This window comes from Schistocerca americana, chromosome 4, assembly GCF_021461395.2.
Source record: "Schistocerca americana isolate TAMUIC-IGC-003095 chromosome 4, iqSchAmer2.1, whole genome shotgun sequence".
In the NCBI taxonomy this organism is placed as follows: Eukaryota; Metazoa; Arthropoda; class Insecta; order Orthoptera; family Acrididae; genus Schistocerca; species Schistocerca americana.
In genome coordinates, this window is record NC_060122.1 from 141,225,304 (window position 1) to 141,245,330 (window position 20,027).

A 20,027-nucleotide genomic window follows, 5' to 3' on the forward strand; every position below is an offset into this window, starting at 1 on the left:
GAGCAGACCTAAAGTCTTGAGTGGTGTGTGTGTGTGTGTGTGTTTGTGTGTATTAATAAAACAACGGGAAAGTATGAGTTTTTTGCTATTAATTGTTGAGTAAAGCAAAGATCCGTGATCGTTCTTCGTTGCAATAGGGAGTATCGTTAATGTTCATAGGGAACCGAAATGATTTACGCAGTCGGATGCATATTCGAGCGCTCCAGCCACGTTTTATTTATTCTGGTCAAGTAACACCTCATAGTGATGTCTCACGTTTTTAATTCAACTATATTAATTTACGTATTTTAAAACCCTAAGGGGCAAGGGTCATGGATCTTTTAGCAAGGAAACGAATCGAATAAACTGAAGAAGAATAAAACCGCAAAATTCGATGTTCGACTCGTGATCAGTTTGACTTTGAAAGCTATTTGCAACCCAGTAGGTAATCAGCGCAGTGCCACATGCCTATCACGTGACTGTCGTCGTAAACGGCGCAGGCACCACGTGTGTCAAATCAATTTTTTTCAACGCCAATTTAACCGGACTGCTAAAATCCTTGAAAATAACTGGTATGTGAAATAACCGATTTTCGGTTTTTTATTCCTATTATTTCCTGTAAAAACGTAGAAATCGAACAAAGAATGAAAAACTTTGACTCCATGACTTCCAAGATATATGGAATGAAAATATGAAGTTACATAGGAAAATAAAAGGAAACGACTACAAAAAATTGTAAGTATTCTCATACTGGGTACACACGCAAGTCGAGGAAGTCGTTGGGAGTTATTTTTCCACCACTGTAGAATATCTCCCTCGTTCACACAGTGTTCTTGCAAGTATCTGCTGACTTCATCATGTAGGAGAGGAGGCTCTTCTGCCCAGTCCTCAAATTTCGCCATTTTGTACGGCCCTGGATTTGTTTCTTGGTTGCTGTGATTGGGCACTTGTACTGAAACTGTACAGGTTCCAATTAATATTTGCAGAATAATGTGAAGATCGTACTACACATAGTTGAAATTATAATAGGTTTTAGATGATGCTATCATTTATCGTCCTGTAAAGTCACCAGAAGATCAAAACTAACTGCAGGACGATTTAAATAAGGTATATATTTTTGGTGTGAAAATTAGCAGTTGGCAATAAATAATGACAAGAGCGAGGTTATCCCTGTGTGTACTAAACTAAGTCCGTTAAACTTCGTTTACAAGATCAACCAGTCAAATCTAAAGGCTGTAGATTCTACTTAATACCTCTGATTACAATTACGACCTACTTAAATAGGAATGGACACACAGAAAATGCTGTAGGCGTTTTAATGACAAAACACTCTTTTGGAGCATTGATACGAAGTTGGAGAGCCTTACTATTGACGCAAGAGGTCGAAAGAGTCTAAATAAGGGCAGCTGGTTTGGTATTATCGTAAAACAGGGGAAAGAGTGTCGCGGAAATTACACAAGAGTTGGGGTGGTAATCATTTCAACAATGGCGTTTTTTGACGTGGCGCGATCTATATATGAAATTTCGATCACCAACTTACACCTCCGAATTCGAAGAGATATTGTTGAGTCCCATATACATTGGAAGAAATGATCATCAGAATAAAATACAAAAAAGCAGCGCTCAGACGGAGAGCTGTAGGTGTTCTATCCCGCGCGAAATTCGAGAAAAGGAGACAAATAAGTTGAAAGTGGTTCGATGAACCCTCAACTAAGCACTTGCGTGTGTCTTGCAGAGTAACCATGTACATGTAGATGAAGAATATATGCATTATCTTAGGAGCTTACCTTCAGCACACATCTGTCGTGCTGCTTGGTAAACTTCAATTTTTTCATCCTCGGTTAACTTTCTTAATGTGCGGTAGTTAGCCACCATAAACGTTGCAATTTTATGCAACATACTAACGCACATTTTCTGTTCTAGGAAGGCATCAGCGGCTTGTTTCAAAGGTTTCATATCCTGAAAATACATTTTCTCAACATACATATTTCACAAGTGGTTCTATAATATTCAGATGGAATAAAATTACAAACCTCTTCATCGTTATCCCGTACGGTACAGTGAGTTTTTAAGGCATAAAACCACGGTAGAACTAAATGTAGGGTTGGATCCTTGTCACTCTCTAGATCAACTGTGGCTTCTTTAAACGGCTTAAGAAATTCTATAAGCTGGCCAGTTATATGGTGGTCATAACCCAGCATCTTATCAGAGGCACCTTCATTATGTAAAACAGCCTTCACTGAATCAATCTGAGAATGGACTGATACAAGCATGTCAAAATAACTATTCCAACGAGTTGAAACCCACTGCTTTGAAGATGAGTTCAGTCTCACACAGAGACCTCTTCTCTCGAAGTACGAAGCCATAGCCCGCACTGTATTAAGAATGGCTAATATATTTGGAACATTTTCTTTCAAAAACTGTTCGCTCAGAACATGTTTCAAGACTGTGTTTATACTATGAGCCATGCATGGAAGACGCTGATATACTTCGAGAGCTTTGACAATGTTACTGCCCTGGTCTGTGACAAACGTAATTTTGGCAATGTCTTCACGAGAAACACCCATAGTTTCTAAGCCATCTTCCAACTCGTTTCGAATATTCGAGCCAGTTTTTGGGCAGTCAGGAAACGCAGAGCACATTAGTACATATTTATTCAAACGCCAGTCTGAATTTATGTAATGCATTGTCACGGACATGTAATGCACCCCTTTGTAATTGTCTGTCCATAGATCAATTGTACTGGCACATATACCAGAACGAATCGCATGCACTATATCTGGGAGCATTTTGCTGCGCACTTTATCAGCTAAGGTTTGAACTTTCCTAGCTACTGTCACTCGGGAAGGCATAACATTTTTAATATCAACTGAGCCATATTTTTTACCTATGTCGATCAGTGTCTGCCTTAAATTAAGAAATCCTTCTCCCTCTATACTGCTAAATGGTCTCAGGTCCTTAGCACACATTTCGACGACTTTTCGGCCACTAAATCTTTGTCTTCTTTCAAGATATTTACGGAGTGAGGGAACTGCTTGTCAAATTTGCACACATGTCGTAACATACTCGAGGTTCCCGAGCTTTTTACATAGTTTGCATTGAGACACACCTACCGATTTATTTGAAGCGGCCTTATAAACACACGAAAACGTTTCCCATGCGGCACTTGTGCTCTGTTTCGTTACCAGCATGTATTCGCCAGTTGTCAATTTTTTTTCAATCTCACTAAAGTTCGACCTATTCATTGTGCTGCCTGCACCGTTGCGATAAATGAACTGCAGGCTAACTAACTGGCTACTCTAGTCACGGTAGCTTGACAGCGCAACCTGTTGTCAGGCGCAGCAAGCTGAGCGGGCCCCGTGAAGCTTGGCAGGCTTGCGGGAACCCAGGTAGCCCGGGCTTGCGGGAGCCCGTATCGCCCGCATTGCCCAATATGCCTCAGTACACGCGCACTCTTGTGTTTACATCGCGGCAGGCTGACCTGCATGAATGGTTGCAGAGGTGCTAGGGGCAAGAAGGCTGCAAGGGGAATTTGTACACCTCTGGTGCAGACACGCGGTGCACGGAGAATCGACCGAACACGGCCGTTGAGCACGGCGCATAAAATTTTATGAAACATCCTGCATTGCTCTCCGTAAAACAATACGCATGTTCAGAGTTGCTTCATGCTGATCTGCGAGTAAGACAACCGTTTGGTTTAGAATTTATTGCGCGTATGGAGTTTACAATGAATGGGCGTGGAACATTCTGTGGACATATCAACTCACAACTGCAGAATATGAGCAACGGAAAATCCGCCCGCACATCAACCGGTGCCACTTCATTGTGCAAGGGGAAACTGTGTGGTATGGCTTGACGGCATGTTTTATAATGGGACCATATTTTTTTTCGAGGAGGTGGGTCCTGCAGGTCCTGTTACCTGTACCGTAAATGGTAAACGCTGTGAGAGTATTTTGCGCACTAGTGACATTCCAACACTTCAACAGCGTCGATGTGTATATAGGATCATTTTAATGCAAGATGGTGCTCCTACACATATGCATAGCCGGTGAAGCAGTTGCTGCAGAGGCATTTAGGAAACGCTAGAATTATCAGCCGTCATACCCTACAGCGTGGTTATCTGACAGATGGTATGTTCAGTGCAGATGGTATGTTCAGTGCTCCGATTTCGTAGCTGAAGTGAAGGCACACATTGTGTAACGCATTCTGAACGCGACCCCTGAGACACTCCGATCTGTTGTAGAACATACTGCTTCTCGATTTCAGCTTATGGTAGACAACGGTGAGCAGCATATTTAGCATTTCTTGCGTCGGTCTCACGTCAGTTTAAAACCGATTCCGTTGTTACTTTTTCTGCGGTTTTTGCCTTCAGGACAATTAAAAAACGGTTTTTCCATCCGATGTTGTACAACCTTGCCGTGGTGGATGCACTTAACTAACTACCACTAGCACATCTGTTGACTGCCGAACTTGGGCGGTCGAGCATATTGCTCAGTACGGTTGATTTAATGTGCAGTTCACACTACAGCCATCATGTGTCATTTGTAGCCGAACCCATTTAGATTATGATGCTTACAGTGCCATCTAATGAGAATTTTTTCGTTAATTTTTTTGTTTCCATAATGTTTCCGTCTTCTTCGATAATATTACGTTCAAATTTGACTTCAATCTGTGCAGCAGTTTTTTTTAGTAGCGTTTTGAAACTGCAACTATAATCCCCCTGTATTTGTCATTACATGTAAAAGTTTGATTCTTTTTTTGAGGAACTTTGCTCGTTATACACATAAATTAGATATTACATGGAAAATACTGTAAGTAAAAGATGACAATTCCCAAACAACATTCTGTAATCAAAAGCACAATGTGCTTACTGTGATCGCTTTGGTTCTTGTGCATGGTGGTTCTGGGTTGATGTTTTATGTTGTACAGAATGACTTCATCTCAATTTTTGAGTATACAGTATGTATCGTACTGTACGAAGACTACGGGATAGTGAATATATGAATACCTTTACTAAAAGTGAATTTTTGTAATGTGGTGTTCACAGCTTTCATATTATTGTACATTCTTTCTTCAAATATAGAATATGTTTAAGTTTAATGTCGCTGCCTCCGGTGCAGTTACATCCTCAGATTTTTATCTAAGGAAAGGAGGTTTGGAACAGGATTCACTCAGCCTCATGAGACCGAATGAGGAGTTGCCTGAATAAAGATGTAGCAGCAGCATCAGGATTAAATCTACTGGTAATAACGACTACAGGTACTGGCGACATGCTGATTTCATGTCCCACGATCAGAGATCGCTCTCTTTATACTGCCTTGTAGTCGCCAGACGGAGCAGACCTAAAGTCTTGAGTGGTGTGTGTGTGTGTGTGTGTTTGTGTGTATTAATAAAACAACGGGAAAGTATGAGTTTTTTGCTATTAATTGTTGAGTAAAGCAAAGATCCGTGATCGTTCTTCGTTGCAATAGGGAGTATCGTTAATGTTCATAGGGAACCGAAATGATTTACGCAGTCGGATGCATATTCGAGCGCTCCAGCCACGTTTTATTTATTCTGGTCAAGTAACACCTCATAGTGATGTCTCACGTTTTTAATTCAACTATATTAATTTACGTATTTTAAAACCCTAAGGGGCAAGGGTCATGGAACTTTTAGCAAGGAAACGAATCGAATAAACTGAAGAAGAATAAAACCGCAAAATTCGATGTTCGACTCGTGATCAGTTTGACTTTGAAAGCTATTTGCAACCCAGTAGGTAATCAGCGCAGTGCCACATGCCTATCACGTGACTGTCGTCGTAAACGGCGCAGGCACCACGTGTGTCAAATCAATTTTTTTCAACGCCAATTTAACCGGACTGCTAAAATCCTTGAAAATAACTGGTATGTAAAATAACCGATTTTCGGTTTTTTATTCCTATTATTTCCTGTAAAAACGTAGAAATCGAACAAAGAATGAAAAACTTTGACTCCATGACTTCCAAGATATATGGAATGAAAATATGAAGTTACATAGGAAAATAAAAGGAAACGACTACAAAAAATTGTAAGTATTCTCATACTGATTCTAATTTTTTTTTGTACGTTCTCGTCAAAAATCATGTTGTAATTTGAGATCACAGCACTATTCGGAGATCGAATAGTTAGTACCAAAGGACATGTTGTGTAGGCACGCACAACAGATCAAATCTTTTCTATTTTTGTTGTAACTATGAATGAACTGTAAAGTGTTAAGTATTCTCCTTATATTACGTGACAAGTTTGTTGTGGCCTTCCCTGTTTTCAGTCATTTAAATCAAACGCAGTATTCTACTTCATAGACAACGCAATTCGTAAAATACTTCCAGACTAGTGATGGCGCCATACTATAATACAAAACGATGTCGGACGACGACACTGGGAAACCATCACATAAACTAGATGGGCAAGTTTTGCACATTGCATGTACATACGTACCATCTAACAGGCCACGCCCCATGGTAGTAGATACATTACTGTCTCAACAATGCTGTACAAATTCTTGTATCATGTTTTTGTTGCTCGTTTCTGTCGGCAGTGTTATTAAAACAGCACTGATCGCTTCTCCCATTTTCTATAATAACGCGATATTACAAAGCAATGCAAATTTTACGAATAAAAATTACTCATTCTTCAAAAAAATTTTATTTCAAAACGAAAAGTTTTAGCACAGCTGTTATGGCTAATTGATATTACAGTTTTTTACCCTGTTATTACTAAAAAATAAAAACATTTCCTATAACAACCCGCCAGGGTAGCCGAGCGCGCTAACGCGCTGCTTCCTGGACTCGGGTAAGCGCGCCGGCCCCTGATCGAAACCACCCGGCGGATTAACGACGACGGCCGGTGTGCCGGCCAGCCTGGATGTGGTTTTTAGGCGGTTTTCCATATCCCGCTAGGTGAATACTTGGCTGGTCCCCACGTTCCGCCTCAGTTACATGCGTCGCAGGACGTTTGAAACACTTCCGCACTATTTCACGATTTACACTAGACGCAGACAGTGGGGTTCACTGACTCCGTCCTGGGGGGTACCCAGTGGTGGCAGAAAGGGCATCTGGCCGTCCCTAACACTAAAACTGCCAAATACGTTGTAACCACGCCGACTCTGTGATCGCTGCGGGACTGTGGCGTAAGCGGAAGAAAGAAAGAAAGAAAGAAAAACATTTCCTATAACCGAGACCAAAAATACCGAAAAATGCCGCAAAACGTTTTCCACTTCATTCTTGGATTGGTGCAACAACCAGTATGTATGATACGAAGAAACAAGCAGTTCTGGTTACAGTGTTAAAATTTTTTATCATTTCCCAGTGACGTGTTTCATCTTTATTTAGGCATTTTCGAATTGGCTGATATTTGATAACGATGGGTACATGGGATAACGTGCATAAAATATCCCAGCTGGTAAATAGCCCTTATCAAAACTTTAAAACCACTGTTCGGTGTCCTTATTACGGCATATGGCGCAGGCCAATACAAACCAAACGGGATCAGGCCTACAGTAAACCCTTATATCATAAACATGCCGAGTTGTAGTGCATATTCTGGCTGCACACATCACACTGGATGTGAGCATTCCTCCACGTGCCGTAATAAGAACACCACGCAGTGGCTTTAAATCTCTGGCACGGGGCATCTACCTTCTGGAATATTTTATGCGCGGTATCCCATGTACACATCGCTACCAAATATCAGCCAAGCTGAAGATGCGTAAATGAACGTGAAACGCGTCATCGGGAAATAAAAAAAAAAATGTAACAGTGCAACCAAGACTACTTGTTTCTTTGCATCGAAAAATAGCGGATATTCAGAACTAAGATACTGTTATGGGTTTTAACCAATCAATTTTTCCCCATCCCCCTACTCGTAACTCGCATCGGCTGAACGGCCGCCTTAGAGAGCCTGTATACAGCGAGAGTGGCCATAGGTGAAGTTGCCCGTGATTGGTTGATTAGCTTTGGCGCCATTTTTCTTCCAAACGTCTCTCGCGCTTCCTATGTTCGCCGTGCTTTTGAGTTGAATTGAAGTTCAGACGACTTTTGGAAACGATTAAAAGGTATTTGAATTATTGAGAGATATGTTATGCGTTGTGCATGCATGTTCCATTTAGTTGTATATCGTTTTTAGTACGTAATTAGCGTTTGCGATGTTAAATACGAGTTGAAATAATGAAGCGTTTTGTGATGAAGTCGGTAGGGCTACATGTTTGAAGTAAACACGTTAGTAATTGTACAGTATTGTTTTTGACATCTGCATTTTTAAGCTCTTATTTCTTTAACAGTTCGTGCATACTGGTAGCATCACAAGCTTTTCTGAAGCCAATATCTGACAGTCCTAGCTGGAAACGGAAAGTTCCTGTAATTGATGTGCCATGCTCATTCGAGTTTATAGAGTCAAACTTTATTTCGTTCCGAATCAGAACACTAGGCATTATTTTGGTTTCAGTATTGTTGCCTGACTTGACGCAGGCGAGTTGTATATCACGTTTTCCGCAGTTGTCGTGGTTGCTGAAACATTATTCGTAGAAAACAATTGTAGGTACTCTGGAAGACAGTTTCAATAGGCCTACTTACTGTGGGGTAGAAGAGATACGGTAGTTTTCTTGTTGTATTTGGTCGTTATTACAATAGCCTACATTTAACATTACCTGATTTTTGCAATCTTTTTCGTTTGTTATCTACGAGAGGTATTCAGAAAGTCGTAAGCAGTCGTTTACTTGTGACATGCAAAAAGTTTGAAGATGTGACAAGAAGTATTAATACGTCTCACACTTTCTGCATGTCACAAGTAAACAACTGCTTACGACTTCCATTTATCTGACATAATACAGGTAAGTTAAATCTTTAACGTTATGCACTTCCGATACAGAACAAGTACTACATACTATATTTTTTTATTTACGTTACTTTCATTGCAATATGTCTAGTAAGCGAACTATAAAGGAGATAAATGCAAGTAATGAATAATTTTTACAGCCACTGTACCAAATTTCCTGTACTGTACGTAGTAGGCTACTATGAGTATATTATAGCTGTAAAGAAAGGCATTTAACGAATGATTTCGCCATATTGTCTTGTGCTTTTGATTCGGTGAGTGTGTACTCCACTACTCTACTAGAGGCCATTCAAAAGTCCCGCCCGCAGTTTGGCAGGAAAATGGCCGCTGTATCGTCCGGTTGCCCACTCTCTCCCTATACAGGCTCTCTAGGCTGCCCTAGAGAGCCTGTATACAGAGAGAGAGGCCATCGGTGAAGTTACCCGTGATTGGTTGATTAGCTTTGGCAGAAAAATGGCGCCAAACGTCTCTCGCGCTTCCTATGTTCGCCGTGCTTTTGTCTCGAAGTTCAGAGGACTTCTGGAAACGATTAAAAGGTATTTCAATTATTGAGAGACTTGTTATGCGTTGTGCATGCATGTTCGATTTAGTTGTACATCGTTTTTAGTACATAATTAGCGTTTGCGATCTTAAATACGAGTTGAAATAATGAAGCGTTTTGTGATGAAATCGGTAGGCCTACATGTTTGAAGCAAACACGTTAGTAATTGAACAGTATTGTTTTTGACATCTGTAATTCGTTCTGCAGACGTTCGTAAACGATGACAGGTTGTGCTTCATTTGGTTGTTCCAATAGAGGCGCAGGTGGATTTCGCATGTTAGCATTTCCACGCAATGAAGAAAGACGAAAGCAGTGGGCAGTCGCAGTCAACAGGGCTGACATAAATCAAACAGGAGCCTTGTGGAAAACAACCAAGTACTCTTATCTATGCGAAGTAAGTCGATTTTGCTTTTTACTACATATAAAACAACTTGCAATATACATAGTTAAATTTGAAAACAGACCTGTAAATTGCCTGTGTGAAAACTATTATAACACATTATTCTTATAAACAAAGGCATTTAACGAATGATTTCGCCATATTGTCTTGTGCTTTTGATTCGGTGAGTGTGTACTCCACTACTCTACTAGAGGCCATTCAAAAGTCCTGCCCACAGTTTGGCAGAGAAATGGCCGCCGTATCGTCCGGTTGGCCACCCTCTCCCTATACAGGCTCTGTAGGCCGCCCGCGGCTGTGGCGCCGCGCCGCGGGCAGGCAGGGACTCACCGAGGAGAAGGTGGTGATGGAGACGGGCGCGAACTTGCCGGCGGTGAGGGCGAAGGGCCGCTGGGCTCGCTGCAGCACCAGCAGCACGGCGCCGCCGAAGGCTCGGCCTCGAGACTGCCAGCCGCTGCCGTACGCCGACAGCGCCACCGCCTCCGCCTGAACAACAACCGCTCAACTGCCTCACCAAGTGCTCTCGCTTCTAAGGCCGAGCTGGCCAGCAAATCCTGCCTCGAACCGGGGGCAGAAACATGGCAGTAAATGTGGGCCATGTTAATAAAAATGGGGATATCGTGACGAGCTATCACACTTAACTCGATTATCTGTATTACTAAACGGCTAAAACATTCACTCAGTGTCTAACATCTTCCAGGGCAACGAAAGTTTCATTACCACTATCTCATACACACATCAAAAAAAGTTTTGCATCACCCCGGTTCCCAGAACTCTTGAAGATAGACGTTAACTGTGGTATTGTATCACAGAGACAGGCCCTTTGACTCTTCCTGGCAGATTAAAACTGTGTGCCCGACCGAGACTCGAACTTGGGACCTTTGCCTTTCGCGGGCAAGTGCTCTACCATCTGAGCTACCGAAGCACGACTCACGTCCGGTACTCACAGCTTTACTTCTGCCAGTACCTCGTCTCCTACCTTCCAAACTTTACAGAAGCTCTCCTGCGAACCTTGCAGAACTAGCACTCCTGAAAGAAAGGATATTGCGGAGACATGGCTTAGCCACAGCCTGGGTGATGTTTCCAGAATGAGATTTTCACTCTGCAGCGGAGAATCGCCGTTCAGGTGTGGGACGATCTGGACCAACAGTGCCTTGATGAACTTGTGGATAGTATGCCACAATGAATACAAACATGCATGAATGCTGCAGGACGTGCCACTGGGTATCAGAGGTACCTGTGTGTACAGCAACCTCGACCACCATTTCTGAAAGTCTCGCTGTATGGCGGTACAACATGCAATGTGTGGTTTTCATGAGCAATGAAAAGGGCGGAAATGATATTTATGTTGATCTCTCTTCCAATTTTCTGTACAGGTTCCGGAACTTTCTGAACTTTTTCTGATGTAGACTATGTAAATTATAGCCCAAGTTCTGAATACAGTGTTTCTCACGAGCGACGCAATCTGCGCGGTGACGTCAGCCCAGCGACCAACTTCACAGCGTGGTCGAAGGATTTCCGACACCCCTGCTTTCACTGGAACTGGTGGTGATCGGTCAGGTGAAACTGTTTGGTCCCACGTGTCGGTAAAATACACAAGATGTCCTAGCAGAAATGATCAATATTCAGGGATATAACAGGAATGATCATTCGAAGGAAAAATGTTCAGTAAACAGGGGCTCTAAAATAGATATCTTATGAGCTAGGAGCACTTCTTAATCTTCGATATTGTGAAACAAGCTTCTTCTGGTGCATGTTCTTTGCTTTCCATTTTTTGAGAGGCGGCAATATGGACCAAAATAAGATACATATGTCCAGTAAATATGCGCTCTAAAGTATATTCCTTAAGAACTGTGAACAATTGTTCACATTCGCTAATGTGAAACATATCTCTTCTACTGAACAAATGCTTATAGCTTGAGGCAGGGGCGGATTCGGAGGGAGAGGGGGTACAGGGGCACGTGCCTGCCCCCACACAGTCCGAAACAAAAGAGAGGGAGAGATAGATGGAAAGAGACAGAGAGAGAGAAACTTGGCATAAACACAAGTTTTTATTACCGGCAACATGGCACTGTGAGTTCAAAAAATTCAAAAATCCTGGAATTAACGAAACGTATGATTTGTTGTGTTGTGGCTTCATTTCATTGCTTCTTTTTTTCTCAGAATTTGCAGTAAAAGCACAAGAAAACATGAGGTCGTTTATCATTTTGTGATTGCGTAGCACATAAATGTGCTATAGTGTCGATTTTACTTGCTATGCAACTGAAGTTAAATCTTTTACTTTGTGAAAAATTTGTAAATTTTTGGGCTGTGTTCAGGCTCACAAATTCGGATATATTTTCGGTAAATATTTGATATGTTTGGATCCTTTTCCTAGACAGTATGAAATAATACTGCAATCAGTAACTATAAACAGCTTTACTTGAAACTACATGTTTCGATTTTCCTTCATCGTCAGGCTTCTTATGGTCAATAGATTTATTGTTCTATGTGCCTCGACATTTCACTAAGAACATTTATTATTGGCAAATAACATCTTGCGACCTTCAAGGCGTTTTTATCAGGAGCCGGCGTATTTCAGTCACAATGTAGCACTTCACATCTTGTTGAAAGGCACAAAGAGTAATCCGTAAGTTACCAATATTATAAATGTGAAAATAACTCTTGTCTGTCCGTCGCCTTTTCACGGCTGAACCACACAAGCTACGTAAAAAACTTGAATCAGTACGCAGGGGTGATAATAGTCGATGATAGTGAATGAAGGCAGCAAAAAGCAAGTGGTTGGTTTTTTCAACATTTTTGAACACATTCTAAGTTGATTTCTGAACGAATCATAAGTTGATTTTGGAATGCATGCATAATGTACGTGATGTTTCTGCCAGGGGAATACCCGTCGTATCTAGAAATAAAAAACTTTCCCACGGACAAAAGGGGATGGGACTATACAAGCTGAGCTGAATAAACCCGAATGGGTGAATGTCAGTCGCTGTTTGTTTATGTGGTTGATTGGGTGTGCTAATGATCAGCATTGTTATAAATACTAGCGAAATCCATAGATGTAGACTACCAGGGTGGAGATAAACGACTAACAGGAATAGCAGATAAGAAAGAGTACATATAATTTTTTTGGTGTATCCAAGAAAAGGAAATTTTGGCACAAAATTTTTGCCAGAGTGCTACACTACCAAGGGCCATTTGTGCAGTCCAGGGTTAGCAGCCGCTTAAGTTCTAGTCTTGGAACAGCACGGAAAACCTATTGTAAGAACACGTTGCTATGTCTGCGTAAGCAGAAGAAACTAACGATCAAAGTCCAAAAACAATTTATTGGACTGTTTAATTAACCAAAACAAATTCTCCAAGTATAACACCAACACAAAACAATGATCCGTCTTCGAATCGCAACTACAGACAAGAATAATATAGAAAACAACTGAAATAATTTGCGACTAGTCTCCGCCAGAGACTTCTCTAATATACCAAGCCTAATCCAGAGATCAGCGAGAAGATCCAAGCCGGGCTGCTGGGGCTGCTGCTATCCATGTCTGCTGGCGTTCGATGAACTGCCGATGTGCGGCCGAGCACCGGCCTTCATAGCGCTTCGGCGGATGAGTACCTCGGAACCATTTTCTATCATGTGGTTCGACGTGTGGAAATAGTTCCGGGATCTGCAGCGACCTCTTCCTTATGTTTATGTGGGCCGGTAGTGGCCCCTTGTGGCCGCTGGTGTCTTTGCTGTGGTGTTGTTGTTGTGGTCGTTCATCAATATTGCCTGTCGGTTGTGTCGTGCTTCGGTGTGCCTGCGAGGCGGGCAACCCGCGGCTGCAGGCTGTCAGTTTGGTTGCTGATACTCTAGGCGCCGTGATGTCTGGTGGTTCAAAAATGGCTCTGAGCACTATAGGACTTAACATATGTGGTCATCAGTCCCCTAGAACTTAGAACTACTTAAACCTAACTAAGGACATCACATACATCCATGCCCGAGGCAGGATTCGAACCTGTGACCGTAGCAGTCGCACGGTTCCGGACTGAGTGCCTAGAACCGCTAGACCACCGCGGCCGGCTGTCTGGTGGAGAAGGGCACAGCACACGTGATAACGGCTAACCGGAGAATAAACGCGGGATAACTGAACCTGTGATCCTGGCGGGGCTAAAGAAGTTAACTGGAGAATAAGTTATGACAATAGGAGGAATAGGTACAGAATTAGTGATGACAAGATTGTTTGTTAGAACGAGGAAGGACAAGAAATGGGGACATCACACAACTGATATGGAAGAATATGGCGATTCCAAGTTTATATAAAATTTTCCTACTAATACTTTTCGATCTGATGCTTGAGCAGCTGGAGCATATGAATGAAATGTGAAATTATTTCTTAACGTATATATTTTTGCTTGTAGTAGGCCTAATAGGCATTTGCTATTGGTACTTCGTGAAATACGTTCTGTCGAGTTATTTATAAAAATGATGCATGTTAAAATAACCATTTGTACCAAAACAGACTCGTTTATTTGGCGTGTGTTACAATTGGTGCAATATTAGAAAGACTTATTTCGTTTTATGTAGCAGGCAGTGGCAAAATAGGCGTAATCAAATCGAGAAACATTACCAGTCTTGGTACTATTCGTATTAACAGCTATTTAGTATTAGTCAACGACATTTTGATTTTTCATGTAGCAAAATGTTTCATGAACGTTGATGCTTGTCTCTTGTCTTTACTAGTTTTATGTTTCCTGTATTTAATTTTGTATCATACAAAAGAGAAAGTTCTTAGATAATAGGCAATAATGAGAGCAAATTTTCTGAAGAGTTGTTATTCTCCCAGTCACAAATAATTCCACCCAGTATTAATCGGTTTTTTTATGGGGGTAGGATGTCAAACCGGCCGACTGCCAGCAGGAGAGGCACCAGAGGACATCTTAATTTCCACTGTCTTGAATATATGTTTGATGGCTTCCATTACAAAATATACACCTTTCAATTCCACAGAGCGAAATACAGTGATGTGCGATAGAAGAATGCTGCGTGAAGAGGCGTGGCACTGCACTTAGACACACTTAAGACTGAATAACAAGTCTTACATGTCCTCGAGAACATATGTGTTTTATATGTCAAACCCCTCAGAAAGATGTGCGATACAATTTTTTTTTTAAATTTTGCCGTCCTATTTCAATTGCTTGAAGAAGTGGAGGGATTAGAAGTACGTCAAAGTGGAAACTACTAAACTGTCGATCCCAAATAGACCTAAACAAAAGTCCAAGAGAGCAAAAGCTTGTCTTTTACTATTCAGCCATAATCACCTGATTCAGCAAATCCGAACGACGAAATTGGCGATTGTGAATGAACCACCAAAGATAAACATTACGTTCTCGCGGACTTTATGTAGATTTTTTTGAGATTTTTTACTATGACATCCAATTATGTACCACATACTGATTACACAGCTTTTTGTTGCCGGCAGACTCTTTACTTTATGTAGCAGATTACCCTTAAACGGCTGAACAAACTTCCATCAAACCTGTGCTGACACAATTCTGATTAAACTAGCCTTCAAACAAATAAAGAAAACTGCATTGAAATCGATGCATTCGTTTCGGAGCTGCGATGCCATACACAGAAAGACGTTAAACTTAAAATACCTGACATCTTGCAGGGGAGCTGCGTAGGGGAGGGCGCGCATCGCGAGCTGTGCTTCTCCGATATTTACTCGTCGTAACAACACTACTGAAACGAGAGCGAAGCCGCGGCTAAGAGCTAGCTGAGTATACAAGTAAACAGACACTGTTACTAAGCGATGTGGAACTTTCGGAAATGTTTACAGGTGGCACTCTACTTACGTAGCAGTGCATACCTATGCTTTGAAGTTACTTGATCTTCTGATCAGCCTAGTTCACTGAACAATTTGTTTTCGAAGAAGATCAAACTTCCGTAACCATTACTGGGATTCAGCATAACTCTTTTGCAGCTATTAAAATTTGATATGTTGCAAATTAGAAAATTTGAAGGCATTTTCCCCCACATCGGATACACAGCCTTTTCATGACAGTAGAATTTTTTTTGTAAAAAAGACATTTATGTCTAATTTTGTTCATCAGAAAAGCTTTCTTGAAGATGTATTACTTTTTGTGCAGAAACTTTACAAAGCACGAAGAAGGAGTTGATTCAATACAGCGGAACACTTGAAAAATCTGCTTTTAGGGCATAGACCATGAGAAAATTACAAACTTAGCGTCCTATGGGCTACAGTTATTGTGTGGAAGTCTTCTAGCTGTAATTTAGTGATTTTGGTAAAGTGATACTATAATGAGTCACAAAGAGAGAAAAAGATAGATCAGCATAAATGAGATTTTTACGCAAAAAAAACCAATGATGGTAACGAGGAGGTAGCCCTTCGTCGCACACAACCACAATATCATCTTATCATCTTGTGTTGGTGAGCCGCCTTCGCTCCCCCCCGCCCCCGCGGTGGACAGTTGCGTCCACCACTTACGTGATTCAGGAACGTGATATAGTTAAGTGTCACAACAGTATAACATGCACGGCGGCTGACTCACTGTCACACAAAAGCGTGTCTACATCCACTCAGTCATTATTCAATCAACAGTTCAATTTAATTCAGCTTTGTTAGAATGTGACATTTTGACGCAATGACTGCGTTAAGCGTATGTACTGCTATTGTTGTGAGACAATAAACATGAGATGCAACATCATTCATAATTAAGTCGGTATAATAAGTTTTGTCAACTTCATAGTGAGCTAAAGCTCTCTATTTCCCCTCGGGAAATGTCGATAGAAATCTTCATATTTTGTGCCTCCTCTTACTACTGATATATCTTACGATCTATAGAGTTAGGTACGAAATGCTGTACGTAAGCTGTGTATGTTGTTGTCGCTGCCTATAGTACCACATTTGAATATGAACTGTTTTTAAATATGCTTTCGCGAAATTTCATTTTAGCACTATACGACATGCTCCAGCTTCAACCCCCTCCCCCCACCCCCCTACCCGAATCAATGCCGCTGTTGAAGTCTAATGGCCGATTACGTCGATTTTTGTCTGTGCGGGGACGCGTGTTTGTCAGCCGGTCCGGGTGCGACACGGATGTAAAAGGACTGCTTCATCTAAACGCAGTATGTAGCGTTCTTCACCTGCGGAGCTTCATGTTGCGACTGTGATGCAGTTGATCGACAAGTGGATGGAGATGCAGCTGCCCCCCGCCCCCCCCCTTCTCCCCCCCGCCAGTTGCGCAGATGACTATGTTATAGACTATGTTTTAGCGAATACAAATGATGTGAAAGTGAAACTGGGGAAAATAAGTGGCAGAACCGCTGAAATTATATAACAAAGCCTCTGAAATCCACACACGCCACGAGAACACCGAATAGTACCAAGCTAATGTGGTAGCCTCTCATAATTTCCTGATGACGATGGAGGGAAAATCAATGGACATTTTTGCTCAAATGAGATCCCAGGAGAGCAAGGATATAGAAGAGAATCGTGAAAAACTTATATCTATTACAAAAACAATTACTTGATGTGGAGAGCAAAACTTTCCATTAAGAGGACACATGGAAGGGGGTGATTTAGAATCGTAAAGTTCTCCTGGAGAAAGCAACTTCACAGCATTGTTCAAGTTCCGAGTAGATGCTGGAGATGAGATACTACTCGACTACGTGAAAAAGTGAGCTAAAATGCTTCTTACATTAACAAATAATGTAAAATGAATTAATTGAGAGCTTTGGGAAATTAATAACAGACAAAGTAGAAGCAAAAATTAAGAGATGTAAATCTTTTTCCAATTATAGCTGAGGAGACTACAGATGTTTGTATTAGTGAGCAACTATCCATTTGTATTCGCTATTTCGATGTGGATAGTGATGAAATCAAGGAAGATTTCCTCAAATTTGTCCAGATTGTGGGTCTTACTGGTGAAAACATAGCTCGCAATGTACTGCAAGAACTGGAAGACCTGATCCTAGACATTTCACTGTGCTGGGGGAAATCATACGATTGAGGGGCCAATATGAGTGTTAAAATAAAAGCTTTTAAGGTGTTCATATCCAGTATTTCAACCTTTAGCGTTTTATACCCATTGTGCAAGACACAGACTAAAACTTAACCATCGGTATTGCGTGCACTGTACCTAACATAAGAAATGCCGTGGAAGTTATTTCAGCTGCAGCAACCTTTATCTGTGAGTCAGTTGGGAAAATGCATCTCTTCGAAGAAGAAATTAAAACTCATCTGCCCACGTAAAAATAAGATACACTAAAAAAGTGTGTGAGACAAGACAGGTGGTCATTTATAGATGTCTTCCCATGTCTCCCTCAAATTTTGCGGAAAATGGATGATAAAAGAGACAAACGTGCCACACATGCATTTTCGCTGCTCCAAGCTACAATCTCGTCGGAAATCATAGTGAGCGTTGTCATCTTCATTGAAGTTTTGGGAATAATTCTTCCTTTATCTCGATCGTTGCAGGCCGTCGAAATTGATATACTTTTGGCAATGAAGCTTGTCGAAGCGACCACAAAAGCCTCTAAAAGCAACACAGATCCATTCAACATAATTTTCAATGGGGCTGAAAGCCTAGCAGATGAGACTGGCACAAGAAACACAATCCGAATGCAGACAGAGCCTATAAAAGAATATTACCTTCTGTCAGTTTTTATACCTTTTCTCGATCATTTGTTAAATGAAACGTCGTTTAAGATTCCGTACAACTTAGCAGCAAAGAATCGGACATCTACAAAAACTGCTAACGCAGAACTTTAGTGATGAAGATATAGAGCTTGTTTTGCAAAGTGCTGAAGCATACAAATACCATCTCCCTTGTTTTGTAGCTTTGAAGGAAGAGCTTTAATTTTGGCAACAAATTGACGAAAATATGTCAAAGTCTCTAGTAGAGGATTATAAATGAGCAATTGCGCTGCCAAATATTAGTCTTATATCAGTTGTTATGCACATTTCTTGTAACAACCAGCACTGCAGAGAGATTTGTATCAACATTACACCGTCATATATCTTAGCAGCAGGATGACAGAAGATCGTTTAAATGGACTGGCACTGATGCTTTTCCATCAAGATACTGAGTCAACGATGAACAGTGAGGAGGTGTTGGATATCTTCTCTAGGAAACACAAGAGGAAATTTTCATTACATCACATGTAATAATGACTGCAATAAAATTATGACTGTAATAAAACGTATGCCTAATATATCTATCATATGTGACAATACTGTAACAAAATTAATTTCTAATATAACATATAATATGTGTGAGTGATATATTAGAAATTAATCTAAGCTGTAAGCTCTATGCTTTCCAAGTTTTAGGAGGAGGTAGTATGATCCAAAACAAGAAACATGGGCTCTAGAATGCGTGCCTTAAGACAGGGGCGGATACAGAATTTTTTCTGGGACGTGGCGGGTGGGGGGTGCACAAGGATCAGAAGGGCGAACATGTTCTTACAGGTTTCGTGGTTAAACTAAGTCTAATATATACACTAATTTTGAAATAAACACACACGCATGCACATAAAAACTGTCTCACAACGAAGCCTTATCATCCTTGTGCACCCCTCTCCCCCCCCCCCCCCCCCCCCCCTACCCCCGAAAAAATTCTATATCCACCCCTGTCCTAAGGTATGCATTTTAGAGCCCATGTTTCCTGTTTTGGACCATACTACCTCCTCCTAAAATATGGAAAGCACAGAGCATACAGTAGAAGAGATCATAAAGTAAAAGCTTACCTGTGAGGTTATCTGAGTACCAAAGAAACAGAAAGTGCCGACGTTCAGGAAGTAAAGGACGAACAGTGTCAGTGTCTGCACAAACATCAGGTCCACGCCTTCCATCTGGAACAGACATCTTTATGGAGTTGATCTTGAACTACTTATCAACAAAGTGTAACATGAAAAATCAACATATCTAAAGGGCTGATGCAGAAACACTAAGGAAGATAGAAAACGTAATGATTTGCGGCGCCATTCCGTAAGGCTGAAAGCACTCAGTCTCACTGTAGCTTTTGTACTCGATTTGCTGTAAGAGTCTGTCCTCTTTGAGAATTGCACTTGGTTATTAAACATTCCAGGCTAAGAGTTAATAGTGTTCGTCTAAATAAGTAATTTTCCAAAAGGACGTACTATGGGCCAATAGGAGGCCAGCTGGTCTGTCCAAAGAATAGAACAAGGCATCGGACGTGACCAGTCAGCTCCGTTTCACTACTGGTGATCCAAGGAAGGCGTGTGTCCACCCGT

General features: G+C 41.3%; 1 protein-coding gene across 1 annotated transcript in view; it reads right to left on the reverse strand.

The window, feature by feature from the left end:
* LOC124613307 (odorant receptor 4-like) overlaps positions 1-20,027 on the reverse strand; it is a 57,483-nt gene that overhangs the window by 14,459 nt on the left and 22,997 nt on the right. The window contains exons 3-4 of the mRNA XM_047142003.1: positions 19,521-19,625; positions 10,100-10,255 (exon numbers count right to left, since the gene is read on the reverse strand). Coding sequence (XP_046997959.1) covers positions 10,100-10,255; positions 19,521-19,625 — 261 coding nt within the window. The remainder of the gene's footprint in view (positions 1-10,099; positions 10,256-19,520; positions 19,626-20,027) is intronic.